At 45.4% G+C, this 24,586-nt stretch overlaps 1 protein-coding gene across 1 annotated transcript in view; it reads right to left on the bottom strand.

The window, feature by feature from the left end:
* col13a1 (collagen, type XIII, alpha 1) overlaps nucleotides 1-24,586 on the bottom strand; it is a 140,568-nt gene that overhangs the window by 20,295 nt on the left and 95,687 nt on the right. Inside the window, exons 24-35 of the mRNA XM_072491402.1 lie at nucleotides 21,279-21,305; nucleotides 21,026-21,103; nucleotides 19,802-19,846; nucleotides 19,032-19,076; nucleotides 18,759-18,893; nucleotides 17,981-18,079; nucleotides 15,174-15,200; nucleotides 13,743-13,793; nucleotides 13,123-13,149; nucleotides 5,986-6,048; nucleotides 3,820-3,855; nucleotides 1,179-1,214 (exon numbers count right to left, since the gene is read on the bottom strand). Coding sequence (XP_072347503.1) covers nucleotides 1,179-1,214; nucleotides 3,820-3,855; nucleotides 5,986-6,048; nucleotides 13,123-13,149; nucleotides 13,743-13,793; nucleotides 15,174-15,200; nucleotides 17,981-18,079; nucleotides 18,759-18,893; nucleotides 19,032-19,076; nucleotides 19,802-19,846; nucleotides 21,026-21,103; nucleotides 21,279-21,305 — 669 coding nt within the window. The remainder of the gene's footprint in view (nucleotides 1-1,178; nucleotides 1,215-3,819; nucleotides 3,856-5,985; nucleotides 6,049-13,122; nucleotides 13,150-13,742; nucleotides 13,794-15,173; nucleotides 15,201-17,980; nucleotides 18,080-18,758; nucleotides 18,894-19,031; nucleotides 19,077-19,801; nucleotides 19,847-21,025; nucleotides 21,104-21,278; nucleotides 21,306-24,586) is intronic.

The following is a 24,586-nucleotide window of genomic DNA, read 5'->3' on the forward strand; positions in this document are numbered from 1 at the left end:
CAAGCTGGGGCCCGTGTTAGCTCGAGCTGGGGCCCGGGTGAGTTCGAGCTGGGGCCTGGATGAGCTCGAGCTGGGGCCTGGGTGAGTTCGAGCTGGGGCCCGGGCTGGCTGAAGTGTGGCTCAGGTGTCCAGAGTGGCACCCAGGAGTAGGACGTGAGACAGTCAGAGCGGGACCCATTGGCATCTGAATAAGTGAGTGAGTGGAGACTGTGTGCGGGTGCATGGAGTGAGTGTGAGAGGAGTGTGCATGATTGGGGAGGGGGGGGTACTGTGTGTGCAGGGGCAGAGTGTGTCCATATGTCTGGCTTATTCCCAGAATCAGGGTTCTCATTCACCCACACACACACACAGCCACTCTCAGTGGGTGAGGGTGAGATCCCCGAGACTAGGAGTGAGCTGGGAACACACACTCTCACCATATTACACTCTAAATACTTAGCGTCTTTTTGCTCAGCAAGTTGTTTTTCATTTATCAGGTTTGAATTTAAAAAAATCAGGTTTAACTTGTGCCAAACTTTGTCTTTCTGAAACTTGCTCGTCAGCCCCTAAAATGAGAGAATGTTTGAAATGTGCCCCCCCGGGCTCCCGAAAGGTTGGTCAAGCCTGCTCTCCACCATTATTTATGGAAACAAGGCACTTTCACATTTCCATTCGTGCAGAGAGATGATGTATAGAAAGCGAGGTGAGAGAGGGCGGGCAAAGACAAAGAGGGGGCTGGAGGGGAGAGAGAATAGAGAGAAGGAAGCAGAGAGTAGAGAAAGCGAGGAGAACGAAAGAGGAAGGAGAGAAAGAGGGAGCGAGATCGAACCATCACGTTTGGCTGTGCAAAGCGTTCTCTTTTTCGCTCTCTTTACCTTTCTGATGAATGAAGGGCTGTAGTGAAATCAACAACATCACCAAACTCAACCAATCTGTTCAGAGCCAAGCCAGAATATGGCCACAAATACTCAAGTGAAGAATGAAGACCTTGTGCTCCAGTCCAGCAGAGTTACCGGTAACATGTTCACAGGAGACTACACAAGAACCTTGGTGAATTTGGTTTGATGCTCAGATGATTACCAAACGCCTGTAGACACTTTCAGGAGACTATTTGCTGCTACCTGTTTCTAAACAGCATTCATATAAACTCAAAATTAAATCATTTTAGCTCATCGTCCCACATTTTGTCTCACTCTTACCCTTTCTCCTTTCGGTCCTGCTGGCCCTGGCACACCCTACATAGAAATGAATATATTGAAGAACATCAGACTATCTCCTCCCATTATCTAGCAGCAATACTGTATACAATACTGTAAACAATACTGTATACAACACTGTAAACAATACTGTATACAATACCGTAGACAACAATACCATATACGAAGAAGGCCCAACGTTAGAGCGGAAGAGCACTTTGCTCATTCAGAGAACAGTACACGGACCAATTGCTCAGCCTAAAGAAAATTAAGTAGCACTCTCTTAGTAGGACTGGGGCATTTCTGTTGGTGACATAATCCTGGGTTTACTCCACCGGTGTGAATAGGACTCAGTGATTTCCATTGTGCAAGCCAATTATCAGTGTGTTGTACAGGTGGAAGGACGAAAATGGCTCGAGGTAACCTGCCCTCCAATTTTCTTCTCTCTGTATTGTGTCTCTCTCCCCCCTCCCCCATCAGAGATGGCAGGGCTGGATTCAGGAATGCGCTATCAGGGGAGACTCTATCCTACACATCCATTCCACGACATGACGTTCTTCTTCATAATGAGACAAATATAAATCGTATAATCTGATACATGTTTTCTCTGTGATTTAGGTGAATGATTGAAAGGAAAGTCACTGACATTAGCAACGAGATATAAATTGGCTTTTTTTGGGTGGGAACAGTAGGGTTTTTCATGGCCCTCTTTTCTATATTAATTTCCTGTGTGAAAATTAGGTTAATTTCCCCGGGTATCACAGGTAAATTTAAATGGTCAGAGTGCGGCAATGAACGGATTTCGTCAAAGTTGCGCAGGTCCAATTAACAGTCTGACAAGACAGGCAGAGATAATAACATCATTTCACTGTCTTAGCAAATAAATTAATGTTGACAAACTTACTGTAGAACTTCATGGGGAAATGGATATAGAATTTACAGCTCCATGGGCAACCCTATGCATTGTTATAAACTATTTATTTTTTGCTTAAACAAATAATGTCAGAGGATTTATCAGTTGAAAAAGTGGAATCCACTTAAAATCTAGTCATCCTCAGGAAGGGAGGTACTAACTGCATTGCAGACTTTCTGCATCCCTGGGTTAACAACACATTCTTCGAAGGCAATGATTCAAACTATAATCAACCGTTACTTATGTAAAACTGTGTGATTGTCGGGGGATGTCCAGATCCAAGGTGCCTGGCACAGTGTAAATCGCTTTGTTAGGCACATCCACCCTGCTGAACGGAATTGTTTACCCCAAAGTGATGAGATTATGTGTCCAACTATTGACAGACACTGCTGGAGGCTGGATATGAGACAGATATGCGTTCCAGGGCTGACGTTCAGACAGAAAACAAATTACTGCTGAAGTTCTGCATCTGGAACTGTTGGTTTATTTATGGTGGGTGTATCCAGTGGGCGGTTACTTGGTGATAACCTGGAGGGGGCTCAAAGCCACAGTTGCTTATGGAGCTTGTGACTTTCCTCTTTCGATGGAGACTAGGGGAAGAAGGTGGGGTCTCTTTGGAATCGAGGTAGCTCTAAGATGATGCAGTTGATGGTGAAAGTTTGAATCCAAAGCAACGGCCTACAGTAGATATACTGACCGAGAACCTCAGTACCCCAGGAAGGTTGATGTATTGAGCTGGCCCTGCTCCCGAGAGTTGGATCATTCACTGGGAGCTGCTTTGATCTTGTACCTAATGGGTGGACTAGTCCTGGTCGGAGCGGCTTGTTCTGCTAAGTTTCACAGTTTTAGCTGGTTTACCCCCTGCAGTACTATCCACACAATTGGGGGTCCCTAAGATTTGGCTCCTCTAATTGTCAACGATGCTACCTGACGTAAATGGACTGTGTCCCCATGGGAAGAGAATATTCATTCTATAATTTAGCAAGCAGAGATTGTACAAACAGGTGTCAATTGAAGAAATTTAAGCATGGGTGGAGGGTTCCCAGAGATGAGGCATTCTAGCAATGTAAACAAATCGTGATAGCGGTGAAATTCAATTCGGGCAATTATACAAAACAAGTGGCAGGGAGTCAGCTGCCCAATTTTATTTCCACTGAATTGGAATTTCACTCCAATGATTCAATAATCATTGTACCGAATTATTCAGTGTGAAGACATGTTCCCCTGTAATTTAAGGGTGTGCTTTGGTCAGTATAGCTCTACGGTCATGGGCCCAAGATACACGTCAACATCAAATGCTTCAGATCTACTAAGACAGAATAAATTTATGATACACCACAGATTGCTTTGGTACATGTAAATGTAGGACATTTGAAAATATCAAACATAGAACCAAAATTGGGTACTGTTCAGAAGAACACCCTGTTTTAAAAAAACAGTAAGGGGCTAAATTTTGACCTCCCACATTTGTTAATTTACCAGAATTACAACACTGTGGCTAAAATATTTGTACCCAGTGAACAGTCACGTTACTTAAGCAGTTCCTAATATAAATGTTTGACCAAAAGGTTAAATAAGCAGTTGCATGCATTGGCATATTTCCCATGCTTCATTTAGAATGGAAACGATCCACTGAGCAGGCATGTAATCCAGCAATATTAAAATCATAATGCAGTCCAACAGCAGTGAGCAGGCATGAACGATCGAGGAGAATGGATGTACAGAACTCACCACTGGTCCAGGCTGTCCGTCAAAGCCAGAAGCACCCTGGACGGTGTATGAAGTGTTAGAAGTGGAAAGAACAGTGGGGAAGATATGAGTGTAGCAGTGAAAAGGGACATGTGTTGGCACAACTCAATGAAAGGTGATGACATAACGTTGAAAGAGATGAGGACTTGACATATCTGTCAGCACACAAGAATGCCCTTAGAAAAACAAACCATACAGTTGAGTATTTCAAGCTCGTTGGCTATGAAGATTTCTAATTCTTTGTAGTGTACTTGGTAATAGAACCAATGTCACAGTTTAGAGTTACCTGCTTTACATTTCTACCTGGCAGTGGGAACGTTCTGAAACTAGTCCAAGTTCTAGTTGTGAAAATCTGAATGGTAAATCTCTACAATTGGTAGAGAGTATGACCCGCATGGCATGTGGTTGAAACTGAATTATGATACATGTGGATTGGACTAGCGATGAATTGTGCCGATGTGGATGATACAGCAACGTTTTCTGTCCATTATATTATTCCTTTAATGGACAATAAAATATTTAATGTGGAAAGAAAATGGTTATCATAACACTTGGGTCTTGAGGTCAGGCTATAACATTTCAGCATTCAATACTTAGTTCGTTCTGACGAACCTCTCGTTGTTTCAATGCTGCTTAAGTTGAATTTATGCTTGTATTTTCACTCACCTATTTCATAGTTCTATTGACAGTCTTGTAATGAGGAGAGATCTTTCTCCAGTTACTGAGATTGATATTAGGTAGATGGAGTAGAATGGGTCTGTCCATCATGGAGTTCAGCAGAATGAGAAGCGATCTCATTATAATGTACAAAATTCTTTTGGAGGTTTCCACAGCTCTTTCCAATGGCTGCAGAGTCGCAAATGAGGGGGTCATGGACGCAGGTTCGAGGCTCAACAATTTAAAATCGCGTTAAGGAGAAATTTTGTCTTTCAGAAGGAAGTCCATCTTTGGAATTCTGAGCAGTGGGTGCTCGGTCATCGGAGACTGGGTTCAATAGCTTTCTGAGCACTTAGGAAATTCAGTATGGGGCGAGTATGGGATGGTGGAGTTGAGGTGGGAGATCATTCGCGATCTTAATGAATAGCACCGCAGGATCTAGGGGCTGAATGGCCTCCATCTACACCTAGTTCTGTGTTCTTACGCAATTGAAATGACACTTTACAGATAGCTGCAAATTATTGGGGAAAAGTTAGTCATTTAAATTTTGATTGCCCACTCCACCAATGGAAATTTGGTCAATGGGAGTTAAAGAAACTATCCCTACTCCATAATTTCAGGATTCAGTGCCATGTGGTTTCTTTGTTCAGTTTGTCAATTTATCTAATCTTTTATCAAGATAGACGGCCTAAACATAATTGAGGGCATGCACGCACAGCTGGATAATATTTGGCCAATTGAATTCAGAGCAGTTCTTGTTGGTCCAAACATTGAACAGGTGGACATTGCAAAAGTGACAATGTTTTCCCAGTTTGTCCTGTTTCCTCTCTCAGACCCAAATCGGACACAGGTGCCAAATTCATTCTTATGTATGTCGAGGACACGAATTCACAAAGTTTCAGTTGGCATTCGCACTTTTAAACACAGTGGTTCCGTCAGTGGAGCCCTCTGGGGGCAAGACTTAGAACTGGCGACTTGGTTTCCATATCCCAGGCTCGGACCTTTGCCCTTCCACCTCTTTTCTCCAATCCGACTGTCTTCCATTCTCTCTGTGAAAAGTGAAAGTTTTATTTTCCCCACTCTAGTTTTGTTGCAAGGGTAGGCGTGGGTGCTGTGGAATTATCCGTGGTTTGCATGACTAAGACATCTCTCAGGTTGATGGATGGGGGCTATGTTTCTGCAGAATGTAAAGGACTATTCCAGTTTCCTCCACAGGGTGTTGAGTTCAAACGTTTCGAAGGAAGCCTGGGTGGTCAGATGTTGATCTCTGGATCTGGTCACCTTGCTGTACATGACTTTGAGTTACCTAACCTTAGAAACTCGAGTCTGACGTGCATTCACACACATATTATAGTTAGATGCTTTCTACATTATTAGCTCTTTGAGGGTTAATCTGATTTGAAGTATATGTTATACACACTCTCATGCCCTGAAATGACAACTACATGCCAGAACCGTGGTCTGGTGTTTGCAGCAGGAGATGTAACTTACAGGCAGTCCTAGGGGACCTCGATCACCTCGATCACCTTTTACACCACCCGACCCAGGATTACCCTGCAGCAATGACAAAATAATAGCACATTACCCTCAACAATGTCATATCTATCATAGAGACATCAAGGTGTATCACGTCCCAGTTTTGTAAGTAACATGTTATTGAACCAGTCATCTATCGTAGTAGCTGCAAATTTAATACTATTGTTTTTTTAAAAATACTTTTTATTCTCCTCCTTTTTCACATTTTTCCCCAAATTTACACCCACCAACAATAAACAATAATCAGTAACAAATATGTCAATCCCCAAATCAATAACAATGATCCCATCCTCCCACCAACCCCCAAACATTAGCCCGCATGTTCACACAAACAAATGACAAAAAGGAATTAGGGATCACCCATAGTCGCCATTAACACACACAGCCCCCCTCCCCCCAACCCTCCCACCCATACGCCTCAACTAATGTTCGATGTTATCCAGTTCTTGAAAGTGCATAATGAATAACGCCCATGAATTGTAGAACCCCTCCGAGCTTCCCCTCAGTTCAAACTTAACCTTCTCAAGAGTCAAGAATTCCAACAGGTCCCTCCGCCATGCCAGGGCACTGGGTGGAGAGGTTGCTCTCCAACCTATCAGGATCCGCCTTCGGGCGATCAACGAGGCGAAGGCTACAATATCTGCCTCTGCAGCCGTTTCCAACCCTGGCTGGTCCGACACCACTTTAGAAATTACCCTAAAAACCTCCTTCCAGTAATCCTCTAGCTTTGGACAGGACCAAAACATATGAACGTGATTAGCGGCCCCCCCCCCCCCCCGCAACGTTCACACACATCTTCTACTCCTACAAAGAATCGGCACATCCTCGACCTCGTGAGGTGTATACCACCTTCAGCAGTATCAACCCCAACCTCGCGCACGAGGTGAAGGCATTCACTCTCCGGAGCACCTCACACCAGAACCCCTCCTCCATATCCTCTTCCAACTCTTTCTCCCACTTTGCTTTGATCCCTTCCAGTGGTGCCTTCTCCTCTTCTAAAATAGCTCCGTAAACCGCTGACACTGCCCCCTTCTCCAGTCCCCCTGTCGTCAGCTCCTCCTCCAGCAATGTGGAGGCCGGCTCCACCGGAAAGCTACCTCCTTTCTAGCAAAATCTCGAACCTGCATGTATCTAAACATTTCCCCCTGCTTCCAGCTCCTTCAATCCAGCAAACCGACCCCTAGGAAACAAATCTTTCAGTGTCTTAATCCCCTTCTCCTCCCATTTCCGAAAATTTCCATCCCACCTCTCTGGCTCAAATCTGTGGTTCCCCCGAATCGGCATTTCCCTTGACCCTGCCCCCAACCCGAAGTGTTGGCGAAACTGCCGCCAAATTCTCAATGAAGGTATTATTACCGGACTCCGAGTATTTCTTCGGGGCCATCGGGAGCGGCGCTGTTGCCAGTGCTTTCGATCCCGACCCCCTGCACAAACTCTCCTCCATTCTGGCCCACTGGGAATCAACCCCTCTGACCCAGCTCCGCAACTTCTTCACATTCGCCGCCCAGTAGTAATACACCAGGTTCGGAAGGCCCAAACCCCCTGCCTGCCTTCCCCTTTGTAGCAGCACCTTTATAACTCTGGCCACCTTCCCTCCCCATATGAACAAAGTAATCCTTCCCTCAATCTCTCTGAAAAAAGCCTTTGGCAGGAAAATCGGCAGGCATTGAAAAATAAACAGGAATCGCGGCAACACGTTCATTTTAACCGCCTGTACCCGACCCGCCAGTGACAGAGGGGAGACCATCCTACCTTGCCAGATCAGCTTTCACTCTCCGCATCAAATTAGAAATGTTGTACCTGCGGAGCCCCCCCCCCCACCCCCCCACTCTCGGGCATCCTGCACCCACAGATACCTAAAGTGAGTCCCGGCCCAACGGAATGGCAGCCCCCCCACCCCTGCCCCCACCCCTGGCTGAGACACCACAAAATGCTCACTCTTGTCTAGATTTAGTTTGTACCCCGAGAAAGACCCAAACACTTGAAGCAGCTCCAATATTGCCCCTATCGACACACTTGGTTCCTACACGTACAACAGCAAGTCATCGGCATATAAGGACACCCTATGCTCTATCCCCCCCTCCCCGCACTATTCCTTTCCATACCCCTGAACTTCTTAATGCGATGGCCAACAGCTCAATCGCGAGTGCAAACAGCAGGGGGGACATAGGACATCCCTGCCTAGTCCCACGGTGGAGAGAAAAGTATCTCGAGCTGATGTTGTTTGTGCGGACACTCGCCCTCGGCTCCTTATATAGTAGCTTTACCCAGTTCACAAATCTTGGTCCAATCTCAAACCGCTCCAGAACTGCCATCAAGTACCCCCATTCTACCCGGTCAAACGCCTTCTCAGCGTCCAATGCCACAACCACCTCTGTTTCCTTCCCCTCTGCCGGTGCCATAACGACGTTCAAAACCCTTCTAACGTTTGAAAAGAGCTGCCTCCCTCTCATGAACCCCGTCTGATCTTCACCTATCACCTTCGGGAGGCACTCCTCCAGCCTACCCGCCAGTACCTTCGCCAACACTTTTGCGTCCACATTTAGAAGTGATAAGGGCCTATACGACCCACACTCCATCGGATCCTTATCTTTTTTTAGCAACAGGGAAATCGATGCCTGCCCCAAGGTTTGTGGCAACACCCCTTCCCTATCGCCTCCTCAAACATCCCCACCATCAGGGGTGCCAACCTATCCTTAAATTGTTTACAATATTCCACCGGAAACCCATCCGGCCCTGCCACCTTCCCCGACTGCATCCTCCCAATCGCATCCTTTATCTCCTGCTCCACTATCGCTCCTTCTAATGTAGCCCTGTCCCCCTCCCCTAGCCTCGGCTACTCCAACCCATCTAGAAATTCCTGCATCTCATGGTCTCCCCCAGGTGGCTCTGACCTGTACAACCTCTCATAAAATTCCTCAAAAACTTTGTTAATCAGATCCGGAGCTCTACCAACTTCCCTGCCCCATCCCTCACCTGAACAATTTCCCTTACTGCTGCCTCCCTCCGGAGCTGACCTGCTAGCATGTTCGTAAACTGCACCCCTTGCTCGTCTCAGTTGGCGTACCGCCTTCCTGGTAGGTAGTCGGTCAAAGCTCGCCTGTAGTTCCTTCCTCTTTTCCAGCTTCGCTTGGTCCCTATCTTCTGCATAACTCCTATCTACCTCCAACATCTCATCTATTACCCTCTGCCGCTCCAACCTCTCCTCTTTGTCCACCCTGGCCTTAAACGAAATCACCTCAGCCCACACCACTGCCTTTCGAGCCTCCCAGACAACTGCCTTCGACACCTCACCCATACAGTTGAAGCCTACATTTTCCTCAATTACCTTTACAATTTTGACACAGAACCCTTGGTCCCCCAAAAGTCCCACATCTAATTTCCACCCCGGCCTCTGCGCTACCCCCTTCTCCAGCACCATATCCACTCAATGCAGGGCATGATCTGACACTGCAATTGCCGAGTATTCCGACCCCTTAACCGCAGCCAGCAAAGCCTTCCCCACCACGAAAAAGTCGATCCGCGAGTATATCTTATGGACTGCTGAGAAAAACAAGTACTCCCGTTCCCTCGGGTGCAGAAACCTCCAAGGGTCCACCCCTCCCATTTCCACCATTAGCCCAGCCAATGCCTTCGCCCCCCCTGACGGGACCAGCGAGCGCGGCCTTGACCTGTCCAACCTTGGCTCCTGCACCAAGTTCCAGTCCACCCCCCATTATCAGTTTGTGTGTGTCCAAGTCGGGGATGGATCCAAACACCTTCTTTGTGAATCCCACATTGTCCCAATTGGGACCGTATACACTTTACAGCGCCACTAACCTCTCTTCCAGCGCCCCTGTCACAATCACATATCTACCCCCCTGATCTGCCACCACCTTCTCCATCTGGAAGTGTACTCTTTTGCTGACCATTACCGCTATCCCTCGAGCTCTTCCGTCAAATCCAGAATGAAAGAAACACTTGACTAACCCTTTTTAAAGTCTCACCTGGTCCTTCACCCTCAAGTGAGTCTCCTGCAGCATTGCTACTCGGCCTTCAAACTTTTAAGATGCGCAAGCCCCCTTGACCTCTTGACCAGACCTCCTAACCCCCTCACGTTCCACGTGACTATCCTAACTGGGGCCTTCTCACCCCCCCCCCCCTCTCCCATTCACCATCATCATACCACCAGGCCCTGTCCCATGAGCATGGCATTTGATACTATTGTTAACACAAATTTTTGGCAGACTTTATGTTAATACCAGCCTGAATAATGTAATTAAGTTAATGCCAGGGTTAAGGAAACACCAAGTTCAAATATCTTTGAAAATTGTCCCAGTTGAAAAGGAAAATTTGAAGATGGAATAACGGTAGCAACATGGCAGCTGGCAGTAAACTAACTTGTGAGGCATAAGCTCCAAGTTGTGTTCCAGGCTCTAGGACAATGCACCAGATGTGGATGCAGCATCTGGATGGAATCCCGGGAGACTGAAAGTGACCAGGTTATGTGGGAACGTTGACAGTTAACTGAAACTAGGGTGGAGTGAGTGGGAGCATCTGTTAGTGGCCAGATACATTTGGCACAGGACTGGACACAGACAGATTCACTCAGCACTCTGTTAGTGCTCAAGGATATTAAAACTTTGCTGGTCAAAAATGTTTCCAGGTCATTATATTCACAGTGTTTAATAACTAGCCTTCCAGGACCAAGAACTTAAACAATCATGACACAAACCAAATGGAACAAAGTTTTGAGGACAGCAAATGTTACAAGGGCATCATCACAGAATCACAGAATACTACAATGCAGGAAAGGCCCATCGGCCCCTCGAGTCTGTACCGGTGCATGAAAGGCTCTGACCTGCCCACCTAATCCCATTTGCCAGACTTACATCATGGATAAAGGGTTTACCAGAATCATCTTAAACAAGTCACACCAGTCTCTAAAATTGCTCACTATTGACTTGTTTAAACATCAGCTCCATGGGGGGATTCTGAGGGTGGGAATAAAAGCTAAATGTTAAAACCATGGGGAAGATGAAAGCTCATGGATTTCTAGCCAACGATCTTCCCCTTTCGAGGGAGCAAAATCACTCCAAGATGATGGTCAGGACAGCTTGCTTCTTGTGAGGTCCGTTCAGAGAGTGAGAAACAGTGAGAGAGGTGGAACGAGTGAGTGAAAACAGCGGGGAAGGGAGAGCAGCTTCAGAGCAAGAAGCAGCGCGGACAGAGGTGGAACTGATTAGCGAAAACAGCAGGGAAGGGAGAGCAGCTGCAGAGGAAAACAGCCCCCACGGGTGGTGAAGGAGCCTCAAGATTGGGCCCAGTGGATCCATTCGTTACAACATTCCAAAATTCCCTGGATGTGGAAAAGGTTCCAATTGATTGGAAAAATGTTAACCCAACGTCCTTATTCAAAATGGGAGGGAGGCAGAAAATAGGAAACAATGGACCAGAGATCAAAGCAAATTACTGCGGATGCTGAATTCTGAAACAAAAACAGCAAAAGCTGGACAATCTCAGCAGGTCTGACAGCCTCTGTGGAGAGAGAGTGGAGCTAATATTTTGTCTGAATGACTCTTCACTGAAGTTCTAAACTATGGACCAGTTAGTTTAATACCTGTTGTTGGGAAATCCATTCTTAAGGGAATGAAAACAGGACATTTGGAAAGTCAAAACACAATCCATCAGAGTCAGCATGGCTTTATGAAGGGTAAATATTGTTTGACTAATTTGCTAGAGTTCTTCGAAGATGTAACAAGCCAAGTGGACAATGGACATCCAGTAGATGCAGTATATCTGGACTTCCAGAAGGTATTTGATAAGGTGTTGTACTGTACTGTAGCCAAATTTGCAGCTGACACTAAAATATATGGGGCTGTTTAACACAGGGCCAAATCGCTGGCTTTGAAAGCAGACCAAGGCAGGCCAGCAGCACGGTTCAATTCCCGTAACAGCCTCCCCGAACAGGCGCCGGAATGTGGTGACTAGGGGCTTTTCACAGTAACTTCATTTGAAGCCTACTTGTGACAATAAACGATTTTAATTTCATTCATTTCATTTCAATAGGTTGGATAGTAAGTTGCAACAAAGAAATAAAGAATTTACAAATAGATAATAGTTAGGTTAGGTGAGTGGGCCAGCCTTTGGAAGATTGAGTTTAACGTGGATAAGTGTGAGGTTATCCATTTTGGTCGGTAAACGGAAAGGCAACTTATTATTTAAATGGAGAGAAGCTTCAGAGTGCTTTGTTGCAGAGGGGTCTGGGTGTCCTTGTGCATGAATCGCAGAAAACTAGTATGTGGGTACAGCGGGGAATAGGGAAGGTAAATGGAATTTTGGCCTTTATAGCTAAAGGAATAGAGTATAAAAGTAGAGAAGTGTTGCTGCAACTGTACAAGGCGTTGGTGAGACCGCACCTAGAGTACTGTGTACAGATTTGGTCCCCTTATTTGAGGAGGGATGTAGTTGCCTTAAGAGGCAGTTCCGAGGAGGTTCACTGGATTGATTCCAGTGATGAGGGGATTGTCTAATGAAGAGAGATTGAGCAGTTTAGGCCGATACTCTTCAGAGTTTAGAAGAATGAGAGACGATCTAATTGAGGTATACAAGATGATAAAAGATATTGACAAAGTGGATGTAGAGCGGATGCTTCCTTTGTGGGGCAATTATTTTAGGATAAGGGGTAGCAGATTTGAAACAGAGATTAGGAGAAATTACTTCTCGCAAAGAGTTGTGAATCTGTGGGATTCACTTCCCCAGAGTGCGATGGATGCCGGGACTTTGAGTAAATTTAAGGAGATAGAGAGATTTTTAATTAGTAATGGGTTGAAGGGTTATGGGGAATGGGCAGGAAGTGGAGTTTAGGCCAAGATGAGATCAGCCATGATCGTTCTGACTGGCAGAGCAGGCTCGAGGGGCTGAATGGCCTCCTCCTGCTCCTAGTTCTTATATTCTCAATATTAAAAAGCATGTCACAATTCACAACTATTTTCCATTTTTAGCAGTCTACACATTTTAACCAACACAGATGTAGGGAAAAGATTAGAGTAAAGAAAGGCACCAAGGACATTTCCAGAACCTGCAAAGTAGTTTGAGTGTAATTAAAATTACCTTTGTTCCTGGAAGACCGTGTGTTCCCTGGACAAAACAGATCAGAAACCCAATTTTAAATATAAATGACATTTCATACAGATAATACCTTTGCTTATTTGTATATTCTAATAGGAAAATTTGAGACATTATGGGTCCTTAGATACACGATATGATTCACTTAAAGCAACCGGGCATATATATTAAGGGTGAACTAATGGGTGTGAATCATTCACGTGTTCTACATGTATGTGATCTCACTGCATGTCAATTATATGTTTTCTTTAAAAACGCAACTGTTTCAATAATGTTGCTTTGGAACATCCGGAGGTGTTGAAAAGTGTTTTAAAAGTGTAAGTTATTTCTTTCTACCGGACAGCAAACCGCAAGTGTTGTTACAGCACCATCAGAGGATGCAATTTAAATCGAAGTTTACATCTTTTTCCAGAAACCACCCCCCTCCCCCAGCGACATGAAGAACTTTAAAAGAACTCCTACTAACTTTAAAATTAAACTTTTCATGAGCTTAACCACCTACTCCGTTCCCCTCTTTTCCACAAGATTGTCTCTAAACTTCATCTTGGTTGGAGTTTTTCATACAATACCGGTTTCCTGGTGATGTGAAGAGATTGAAATCTTACCATTGAACCTGGAGGCCCCTCTGGCCCGGGCGGTCCTGGAGGACCACTCACCTATAAAAGTAACCAACGTCCTTCAGTACATACACAAGTCAACCGCCGCAAAGAATTCATGGATTTGAGGAATTGAGATAGTTCTACTCCATCAGACTTATAAATTATGATAACTGGGTGCAAATCCCTCAGAGAGTGCAGTGCATATAGTGCAGCAAGACATTTAAAACAACTAAAGTGAGTATTATTCAGCGATGGTTATTGTTGTATTGTGTACAGGCTTGTTCTAAGTTTTCAAATAATATATCTGATACCTCATTTATGACAGGTTTAGTCAGAATCGACATTTCGCGGCTCATTGTGATTTCAAATGCATTGCCTGCAGATTTAATTGTAACTTTCAAAAGAAAATTAGGTCATTTTTTGCAGGAGGAAACAAGCAGGGCAATGTCAGTGCAACTATTTGGATGTATCTTTCCAAAAGTTTTTGAATGTGAATATTCGCACTGCTCGAATTCACAGCCATTCAGTATTTTCTCGTCTTTTCCATTAATTGCACGGTGTGACTTTGCGGCAAGTGCGGTACGGTGGCACAGTGGTTAGCACTGCTGTCTCATAGCGCCAGGGACCCGGGTTCAATTCCAGCCTTGGGTGACTGTCTGTGTGGAGTCTGCACGTTCTCCCCGTGTCTGCGTGGGTTTCCTCCGGGTGCTCCGGTTTCTTCCCACAGTCCAAAGATGTGCAAGTTAGAACATAGAACAGCACAGCACAGTGCAGGCCCTTCGGCCCACGATGTTGTGCCGACCAGTTATCCTAATCCAAGATCAACCTAACATACACCCCTTCAATTTACTGCTGTCCATGTGCCTGTCCAAGAGTCGCTGCTGGCAGTGCAGTCCACGCAGCGAGAAAACACGCACCTCTCTTCCTTCTTCGCTCCAGTGAGAATTAGGTGGGTAGGCCTTGCTAAACTGTCCCTTAGTGCCCAAAAGTATTAGTTGGGGTTTCGGGGGACAGAGTGGGGGTGTGGGCCGATGAAATGAGCTCCTCGAGAGGTTCGGCAGACTCGATGGGCTGAATGGCCTCCTTCTCCACAGTAGGGATTCTAGTACTTTGAACTTCTGAAGATCGTGCACTGGCTGTTGCTTTGGGCAGGTAACACATTGAAGCAGTGACACGGAATTATTTCAGTACTTTGAATCAGTGAATTATAGGAATTGAAAGCATATAAAACATTTCTAACATTTCATCCTGATAATGTACAAGCCGACAATTTACTGCTTGCAGTGATAGCTTCTGAACACTAAATAATTCCTTCTGTCTGAGGTGCTAACTGGTATTTGAAATTCATAAAGAAAGGGGCAGGAATTACATGCTGAAATCATCTGAGCATTGTAATGTTCAATATTTTACTTGTAAATAGTAAGTAACTGTCCTTACCGCATCTCCCTTCTCCCCTTTATCTGCCTGAAATCAAAGATTTAAAAAAATTCATCAGTCTCTACGGCAATGGTTTTGCCATCAGGAGCATCCCATTTGCGTCAATAGTTAAATAGTTACCAGCAGGAGAAAAGCCTGTTTTCCACGAGTTAGAGAAACGAGAATACATACAAAACAGAAATTGTTTGCTTTATTTCTTTTTTAAAAATTGATTTACGGAATTTGGCCATTGCTGGGTCGACCAGCATTTGTTGCCCGTCCCTGATTTCACTGAGAAGATGGTGGTGAGCTGTCCTCTTGAACTGCGGCAGTCCCTGTGGTGTAGGTACACCCACAGTGCAGTTAGGGTGCAGTGTGGTTTGGAGGGGTTTTGCAAGTGGTGGTGTTCCCATGTATCTGCTGCTCTTGTTCTTCTATTTTTATCAGCAAGGAAGCCACATTAGCCATGCTGTCTGTATGAGCTGCTGGGATTATTGCGAGCTGGGTCTGTGGGATACTCCATCGATACTTTATTCATTTTTTATTTATTTAATTTTTATGGCTAGGCCCATTTATTGCCCACCCCTAGTTGCCCTGGTGAAGGTAGGAGTGAGCTGCCTTCTTGACCCTTTGCAGTCCATGTAGTGTAGGTAAACCCACAGTGCTTATAGGGAAGGAGTTCCAGGGCATTGACCCACTGACAGTAAAGGAACGGAGGGGTGATATTGTTACAAGTCATTTTGGTGAATGACATTGAGGGTAACTTGCAGATGGTGGTGTTCCTTATGAGTGGTAGAGGTTGTGGGTTTGGAAGGTGCTGTTGAAGGGCCTGGTCCACCTTGTAGGTGGTGCACACGGCTGCCACTGTGTCTCGGTGTTGGAGGGAGTGAATGTTGAATGTTGGTGGCTGGGCTGCCACTCAACCGGGCTGCTTTTTCATGGCTGGTGCCAAACTTCTTGTGTTGCTGGAGCTGCACTCAACCAGATAAGTAGAGAGTATTCCATCACACTCCTGATTTAAGCCTTGTTAATGGTGGGCAAGCTTTGGGGAGTCAGGACATGAGTTGCCCTCTGCAGTATCCCCAGCCTGTGACCTGCTCTCATAGCCACAGTATTTATATGACGAGTCCAGTTCAGTTTCTGGTCAATGTAACCCCCAGGATTCAGTGGGGGATTCAGTGATGGTAACGCAATGTAGGGGAGATAGTTGGATTCTCTCTTGTTCGAGATGGTAGTTGACTGGCACATGTGTGGCGTGAATGTTACCTTTCACCCATCAGCCGCACCCCTGAATATTGAGCAGATTTTGCTGCATTTGGACATGGGCTGTTCCAGTATCTGAGGAGTCCGAATGGTGCTGAACATTGTGCAGTCATCCGCAAACATCCCCACATCTGACCTTATGATGGAAGGAAGGTAAAATAGCTGAAGATGGTTGGACCAACCTACCCTGAGGAACTCCTGCAACGATGTCTTATGGCAGAGACGATTGACCTCCGACAACTATCTTCCTTTCTGCCAGGCGGCACAGTGGTCAATATCAGAGGAGGAGGCAACCTGCTGCTTCCCGAGCCCCGTGGCCTTCGGCGGATGTCCTCTGGAGGGCCTAGAGCCGGGGTCCCTGTCGACCTACCGCTGGTGTCACTGGCTTCGCCCTGCTGCCCTGTTCTGCCCGCTGCCCTTGAGATGTGCCCATGTCGCGGGAGGGGGGGGGGGGTTTCACGAGAATTGGAGACCGCTCTTGTCTCCTTGGTGACAGGCCCTGGGTGGGCCTCCAGCACCTCCTCCTCCCTGATGGCGTCCGCAGGGCTCTGGGGGACTCCCTGGGATGGAGAGACAGCTGGAGTGAGCTCCAGGGGCCTCTGTCAGTCCTGGCGGCTCCCCATTGTCTGCACCATGGTGTCGACGCCCTCAGCTACCGGCTTCAGTGACTAAGCCACGCTCTCCAGTGCCTTGGCAATGTCCACCTGTGTCTGGGGCACGTCCCTCAGCGACTGAAATATGGTGTCGAGACCCTTAGTCATGGTCATCACAGACTGAACCATGTCTTGCACCAACACTCAAATCGAGGACGTCACCTTGAAGGAATGCTGGGAATTCAGAGCGACACTCTGCAGATTTGACTTGGGTAAACAATTGGAGAAAACCATTTTTTCTGCCCAATGTAAAACAATTGTGGCCGTTTGAGGAAACAGTTGCCCTCTGGGGTTGATCCCCATTCCTTCCTCAGATATTTAAGGTCTTAAAACCTAAACTTCTCTTAAAATTTTACTTGATAGTTTCATCTCCCACATCTAGTCTTGAGACACACCAAAACCTACATCTCAAATGACATAAATGAACACATGAACCGACAGAGGAACATTTGGTGTAAGAAGACACTCACATCTCAGTCACCCATCAACTGCCAACATGGGATAGAGTATCCCAAAAAGAGGAACATCTAACCCTCTGCCGTAGTAACTTAGCAGGAAAAATGTTTTTTTTTTGGTTAATCCAGAACACCGCTGCCTTCTGGAAGGACACAAGACTGGCTGGTCTTCTGTACACCATCAATATTGACTTGTCACTGGGAATGAAGATGGTCTTGGGAAGTGGCTCAAAGTGGGACATGGCGAATAGGAAATCTGCCCGACACCCTGACATCAATGACAAAGAAAAGAGATGAATGTGAAAGAGGCCGAGTGTGACACAAAGTGAAGAGTAAACTGGGGCAGGTGTAAAATTGGCAGCTAATGTGTTCACCGTCCACTGTTTGTTAACACCAAAACCAATTTCACTCCCTTTGTGCCAAGCAAAAGGTACTGGCTGATTCTGCAAATACTTACAGTTGAGCCAGGGAGACCTACGGGCCCCGGCAACCCTGGTGGGCCTTGCAATCCTGGTTCTCCCCTTTCTCCCTTTTCACCCGTGGGCCCATCTAGACCCTAAATGTTAATTAAATACAAAATAAAATTACTGAATAACATTTATGGATAATTCAAATATGTTTTTAAGCTTTTGAGATTTGGACTGTTTCTAAATGGGGCTTAATGATCAAAAGCAATTTTGGAATAATTTTGAATTAGGGGCTGGTTTAGCACAGGGCTAAATAGCTGGCTTTTAAAGCAGACCATGGCAGGCCAGCAGCACGGTTCAACTCCTGTACCAGCCTCCCCGGACAGGTGCCGGAATGTGCCAGTCACTTCATTTGAAGCCTACTTGTGACAATAAGCGATTTTCATTTTTCATTTCATTGCATTTCATTTTGAATTGTTGTTAATTTTGAGTGTATCTGTTACACAATGCTAACTAACATCACATAATCAGCTTGATAGTCTACTGTTGTTGCATGATCAACTTGATACAGTCTTTTGCAAGAAAGATTTCCAATGCAGTGGTTAGATAAATAGGTTACATCAGTAATTAAATTAATCTATATTGTGCAGGCAAAGCTTTGTGTGAGCGATTACAATATTGTCAGGGAAAGATCTTAGTTTATCGATACAACATGAAAATATTATATGGGATGGACAGATGGCTAAAATGTGCAACACGGTACATTGATATTTATAACATGTGGTAATTAATCCAGTGCCTGCATTGGAAATAACACATTAAACATACGGGAGATCCTGTCAGTCCAGTATCTCCTTTATCTCCTTTGGATCCTGGGAATCCCATAATTCCGGTCTCTCCTTTGGGTCCTGATGGTCCTTCTGGGCCGGAAGGTCCAAGGTCACCATTCTTACCACGAGAGCCCTAGAATAACAAAGGACAGCATCTTGGAAAGCTTTTTTTTATAATGGCTAAAATGAAACCCTTTGGTGAGATATCAGGAACTTTAACAAACAACACAACTGTAGCAATCAATTCTTAAAGAGAAATAAGAATAATTACCTTTTCTCCGTCAAGTCCAGGTACCCCTGGCAAGCCAATTTCACCCTGTAAATAGATAGTCCTGTGTCAATATGTACGTTCAACTTGGGTAATGCTAACAGTATGAGAATTCTATTCAAATTTCCATTTTGCAAGATTTCAAAAATTCCATAGTGTAAGTTTGAATCAAGCAACTAACCCAACAAAGGAAGGGTATTTTTATTTGCTGCTATAATTACTTTCACCCCACCTGGAAAGATAATGAAGAACTTTTGAGATCTTGTGGGTGAAATCTGTCTTGGGCTGCAATACAACCAAGTGGATGGTGGCGAATTGGGATTCATGATTTCAAATTTTCACCATTATTTTCAAATCTCTCATGGCCTTGCCGTTCCCCATCTCTTTGATCTCCTCCAGCAATGCAACCCTCTGAGCTATTGGTGTTCCTCCAATCTTGGCCCCTTAAGGATTCCCAATTTTCACTGCTCCCCCAATAGCAGCCTAAGCCCCTAGAATTTCCCTTCCTAAACCTCTCCGTCTCTCTCTCATTTTCCTCCTTTAAGGTGCTTTGTAAATTTAAGCGAGATTTGAACTAAATTTTGATAGTCCTGGTCTTTATGTAGTTTGATGTCAAATCACTCCTGCATTGAGATACTTCATTACATTAAAGACATAGAAATGCAAATTTCTGTGGTTGGCATTCGTCAATGCAGATTAATGGACTGATAATTCGCCATCACCCAAAACAGATTTTATTCCCTCCGAGTTATCCAACTAGGTGAAAATGTTACCTTCTGGCCTGGAAGTCCTGGCATTCCTGGAACCCCGGGAGGACCCTAAATATAAATCACATGGGACAATGGGAAGCTTCACAGAAAAGGACAATCAGCTTTGCTTTTTCATATACAAAAACTTGCACTAAGTTATCTAAAGGAATGTAGGTCAGGTGCTATGTTCTGAGATCATAAAGGGTGTTATGGACTGAACGATAATTGGAGCCCGTGGACATTGTTAGTTACTTTAAATACCCCAAACCCAAATGTTAAGGGATTATTGTCTGGTGCCACTGTGAAGGAAACCCAATCCTGAAATTCTGTTTTCAGCTGTTGTCAGGCTTTCGGCTGCTGCAGATGGTGAGGTGCTTGTTCCAAACAGATGAGGAGGATTTGACAGAGGGATGGTTGTTTCAATAAATGATTGTGAGACAAGATTGGATTCTGATTATAGGGAGGCCATCAGCGTTCAGTAAGTGAAAAACAAACTTGTCGACAGAGGGCCCAATCTAATGGCCGACTGGGTGATGCGGCGATGCCATTAAAGCTCGTGAGAGGCCTCTTGCAAGATTTCTGACACTCAGAACTCCTAGTGAGATCCAACGAGATTTCATAGAATTTACAGTGCAGAAGGAGGCCATTCGGCCCATCGAATCTGCACCGGCCCTTGAGAAGAGCACCCCATTTAAGCCCACACCTCCAACCTATCCCTGTAACCCAGAAACCCCACCCAACCTTTTTTTTTGTACACTAAGTGCAATTTTTTAGCACGCCTGCCCCACATCCTCTGTGCTAAGGAAAACAACCCCAGCCTATCCAACCCCTCCTCATTGCTCCAATTATCAGGGCACTTTATTGTGACTGCGTTTGACTGTCTTAGCATTGCATTTTGGAAAGATATCTGGCTTATAAACAGTCTTAACTAATTAAAAGATAGAGTTACTGTTCTTCATTCTAAACCTAAACTTCCAACGATATTCATTGCAGGCAGTGCGTCCACACAGATATCAAACATTTTCACGGATATACAGAGGTGTATACTGGCAGTGGAATGACGTCGTTGGTGTTCCCCGCATGCGTGGACCATTGTACATGTGCAGACTGGTCATCGTACGTTGGCAGGAGTTAGTGTTGATGCACAACATCTGCGCTTACAGCATTTGGGCAACATTCTTAACAGAATTCTAAATATATTTGATAAGAAAGCTCAGCGAGTGACATTGCTCTTTGATTCATGCATACCTGGAGTGCGTCATTAATGTTACCATTGTAGTCAATTATCTCTGTTTTTCCTGGTTCACCTTTGGGACCTGATGGACCCTACAGAGCAGACACAGTCCATTAAACAACCTGCCACTCGAAGCAGCAAGTCAGGTATCAGGAATTGTTCATACACAGTGCCCATTACATTCAGTCTCTATGTAAACTAAAGGATAATATATATCGCAACAACAATTCAGCAGTTTACATTAAGTTGAAACAAAATTCAACTTACCCGTGGTCCTAACACTCCAGCTTCACCCTGTAAGAAATTCCAGAACATACAATTACACAGAGACTGGCGATTAATCTTATTATGCAAATTTTATAGTTAGTACAAAAATTTATGTGCTTACCAACTCCCGCAAAATTCCATTCACAAATACAGTATTGTGGACACTGATTTTACTCAAGCCCTGCCTGAATGGGTAAATCAAATCAGTGGAAATCTGGTCTGAAACATGAGGAGACAGCTCAGGAGCATTGAATAAATTCCTTTGTGGGGGCCAGGATGGGCAAGATTGTTCCTCTGGTACTCCACGCCAAAGGTTATGGTGTTCCCGACTCCAGACTCTGCCCTCTGTTCCTGGAGCTCCTGTTAAATCCACCCTTCCTCTCCCCTGAAACAGACACTTCCCCCTGCCCGAAACCCTCCTCGAGTCAGAAGGCATCCGAAGGCAATCCGCACCATCGAACAGTCCTGTTGCTTCTGTCTGCATTTCCTGGCTGGAGAATGGCGCCCTGGAACCCCATGTCAATTTTATCAGTGGGCAGAAGTAAAGGTTCCATCCACGTCCCCACCATCCAGCCCGGCCCCAGCAGATGGAACTTTACCAGCAGTCTGCATCCATCCCTGTCAGTCAGAAGGTTGTAGGATTGGGTCATTTCCAGACATTCGAGCGCAACACCAATGTAGTACTGAAGGAGCATGATACTGTCGAAGGGGAGTACAGACTGAGCGCTGTATTGTCGAAGGGGAGTAGAGAATGACGCTGTATTGTCGAAGGGGAGTACAGAATGATGCTGTACTGTCGAAGGGGAGTACAGAATGATGCTGTATTGTCGAAGGGGAGTACAGAATGAAGCTGTATTGTCGAAGGGGAGTAGAGAATGACGCTGTATTGTCGAAGGGGAGTAGAGAATGACGCTGTATTGTCGAAGGGGAGTACAGAATGATGCTGTATTGTCGAAGGGGAGTACAGAATGATGCTGTATTGTCGAAGGGGAGTACAGAATGAGCGCTGTATTGTTGAAGCGGAGTAGAGAATGACGCTGTATTGTCGAAGGGGAGTAGAGAATGACGCTGTATTGTCGAAGGGGAGTACAGAATGATGCTGTATTGTCGAAGGGGAGTACAGAATGATGCTGTATTGTCGAAGGGGAGTACAGAATGATGCTGTATTGTCGAAGGGGAGTAGAGAATGACGCTGTATTGTCGAAGGGGAGTACAGAATGATGCTGTATTGTCGAAGGGGAGTACAGAATGAGCGCTGTATTGTCGAAGGGGAGTACAGAATGATGCTGTATTGTCGAAGGGGAGTACAGAATGACGCTGTATTGTCGAAGGGGAGTACAGAATGATGCTGTATTGTCGAAGGGGAGTACAGAATGATGCTGTATTGTCGAAGGGGAGTACAGAATGATGCTGTATTGTCGAAGGGGAGTACAGAATGACGCTGTATTGTCGAAGGGGAGTACAGAATGACGCTGTATTGTCGAAGGGGAGTACAGAATGACGCTGTATTGTCGAAGGGGAGTACAGAATGATGCTGTATTGTCGAAGGGGAGTACAGAATGAGGCTGTATTGTTGAAGGGGTGTACAGAATGATGCTGTGGTGCTGTATTGTCGAAGGGGAGTACAGAATGATGCTGTATTGTCGAAGGGGAGTACAGAATGATGCTGTATTGTCGAAGGGGAGTACAGAATGAGCGCTGTATTGTCGAAGGGGAGTACAGAATGATGCTGTATTGTCGAAGGGGAGTACAGAATGATGCTGTATTGTCGAAGGGGAGTACAGAATGAGCGCTGTATTGTCGAAGGGGAGTACAGAATGATGCTGTATTGTCGAAGGGGAGTAGAGAATGACGCTGTATTGTCGAAGGGGAGTACAGAATGATGCTGTATTGTCGAAGGGGAGTACAGAATGAGCGCTGTATTGTCGAAGGGGAGTACAGAATGATGCTGTATTGTCGAAGGGGAGTACAGAATGATGCTGTATTGTCGAAGGGGAGTAGAGAATGACGCTGTATTGTCGAAGGGGAGTACAGAATGATGCTGTATTGTCGAAGGGGAGTACAGAATGACGCTGTATTGTCGAAGGGGAGTACAGAATGATGCTGTATTGTCGAAGGGGAGTAGAGAATGACGCTGTATTGTCGAAGGGGAGTAGAGAATGATGCTGTATTGTCGAAGGGGAGTACAGAATGATGCTGTATTGTCGAAGGGGAGTACAGAATGATGCTGTATTGTCAAAGGGGAGTACAGAATGATGCTGTATTGTCAGTGGGCAGTACAGAATGATGCTGTATTGTCGAAGGGGAGTACAGAATGATGCTGTATTGTCAGTGGGCAGTACAGAATGACGCTGTATTGTCAGTGGGGAGTACAGAATGATGCTGTATTGTCGAAGGGGAGTACAGAATGAGCGCTGTATTGTCAGTGGGGAGTACAGAATGATGCTGTATTGTCGAAGGGGAGTACAGAATGACGCTGTATTGTCGAAGGGGAGTACAGAATGATGCTGTATTGTCAGTGGGCAGTACAGAATGATGCTGTATTGTCGAAGGGGAGTACAGAATGATGCTGTATTGTCGAAGGGGAGTACAGAATGAGCGCTGTATTGTCAGTGGGGAGTACAGAATGATGCTGTATTGTCGAAGGGGAGTACAGAATGACGCTGTATTGTCAGTGGGCAGTACAGAATGATGCTGTATTGTCGAAGGGGAGTACAGAATGACGCTGTATTGTCAGTGGGGAGTACAGAATGACGCTGTATTGTCAGTGGGGAATACAGAATGATGCTGTATTGTCGAAGGGGAGTACAGAATGTCGCTGTATTGTCAGTGGGGAATACAGAATGAGCGCTGTATTGTCGAAGGGGAGTACAGAATGACGCTGTATTGTCGAAGGGGAGTACAGAATGACGCTGTATTGTCGAAGGGGAGTACAGAATGATGCTGTATTGTCGAAGGGGAGTACAGAATGACGCTGTATTGTCGAAGGGGAGTACAGAATGTAGCTGTATTGTCGAAGGTGAGTACAGAGTGTTGCTGTATTGTCGAAGGGGAGTACAGAATGATGCTGTATTGTCGAAGGGGAGTACAGAATGATGCTGTATTGTCGAAGGGGAGTACAGAATGATGCTGTATTGTCGAAGGGGAGCACAGAATGATGCTGTATTGTCGAAGGGGAGTACAGAATGATGCTGTATTGTCGAAGGAAAGTACAGAATGATGCTGTATTGTCGAAGGGGAGTACAGAATGATGCTGTATTGTCGAAGGGGAGTACAGAATGACGCTGTATTGTCGAAGGGGAGTACAG

The sequence above is a fragment of the Scyliorhinus torazame genome, chromosome 28, assembly GCF_047496885.1.
Source record: "Scyliorhinus torazame isolate Kashiwa2021f chromosome 28, sScyTor2.1, whole genome shotgun sequence".
In the NCBI taxonomy this organism is placed as follows: domain Eukaryota; kingdom Metazoa; phylum Chordata; class Chondrichthyes; order Carcharhiniformes; family Scyliorhinidae; genus Scyliorhinus; species Scyliorhinus torazame.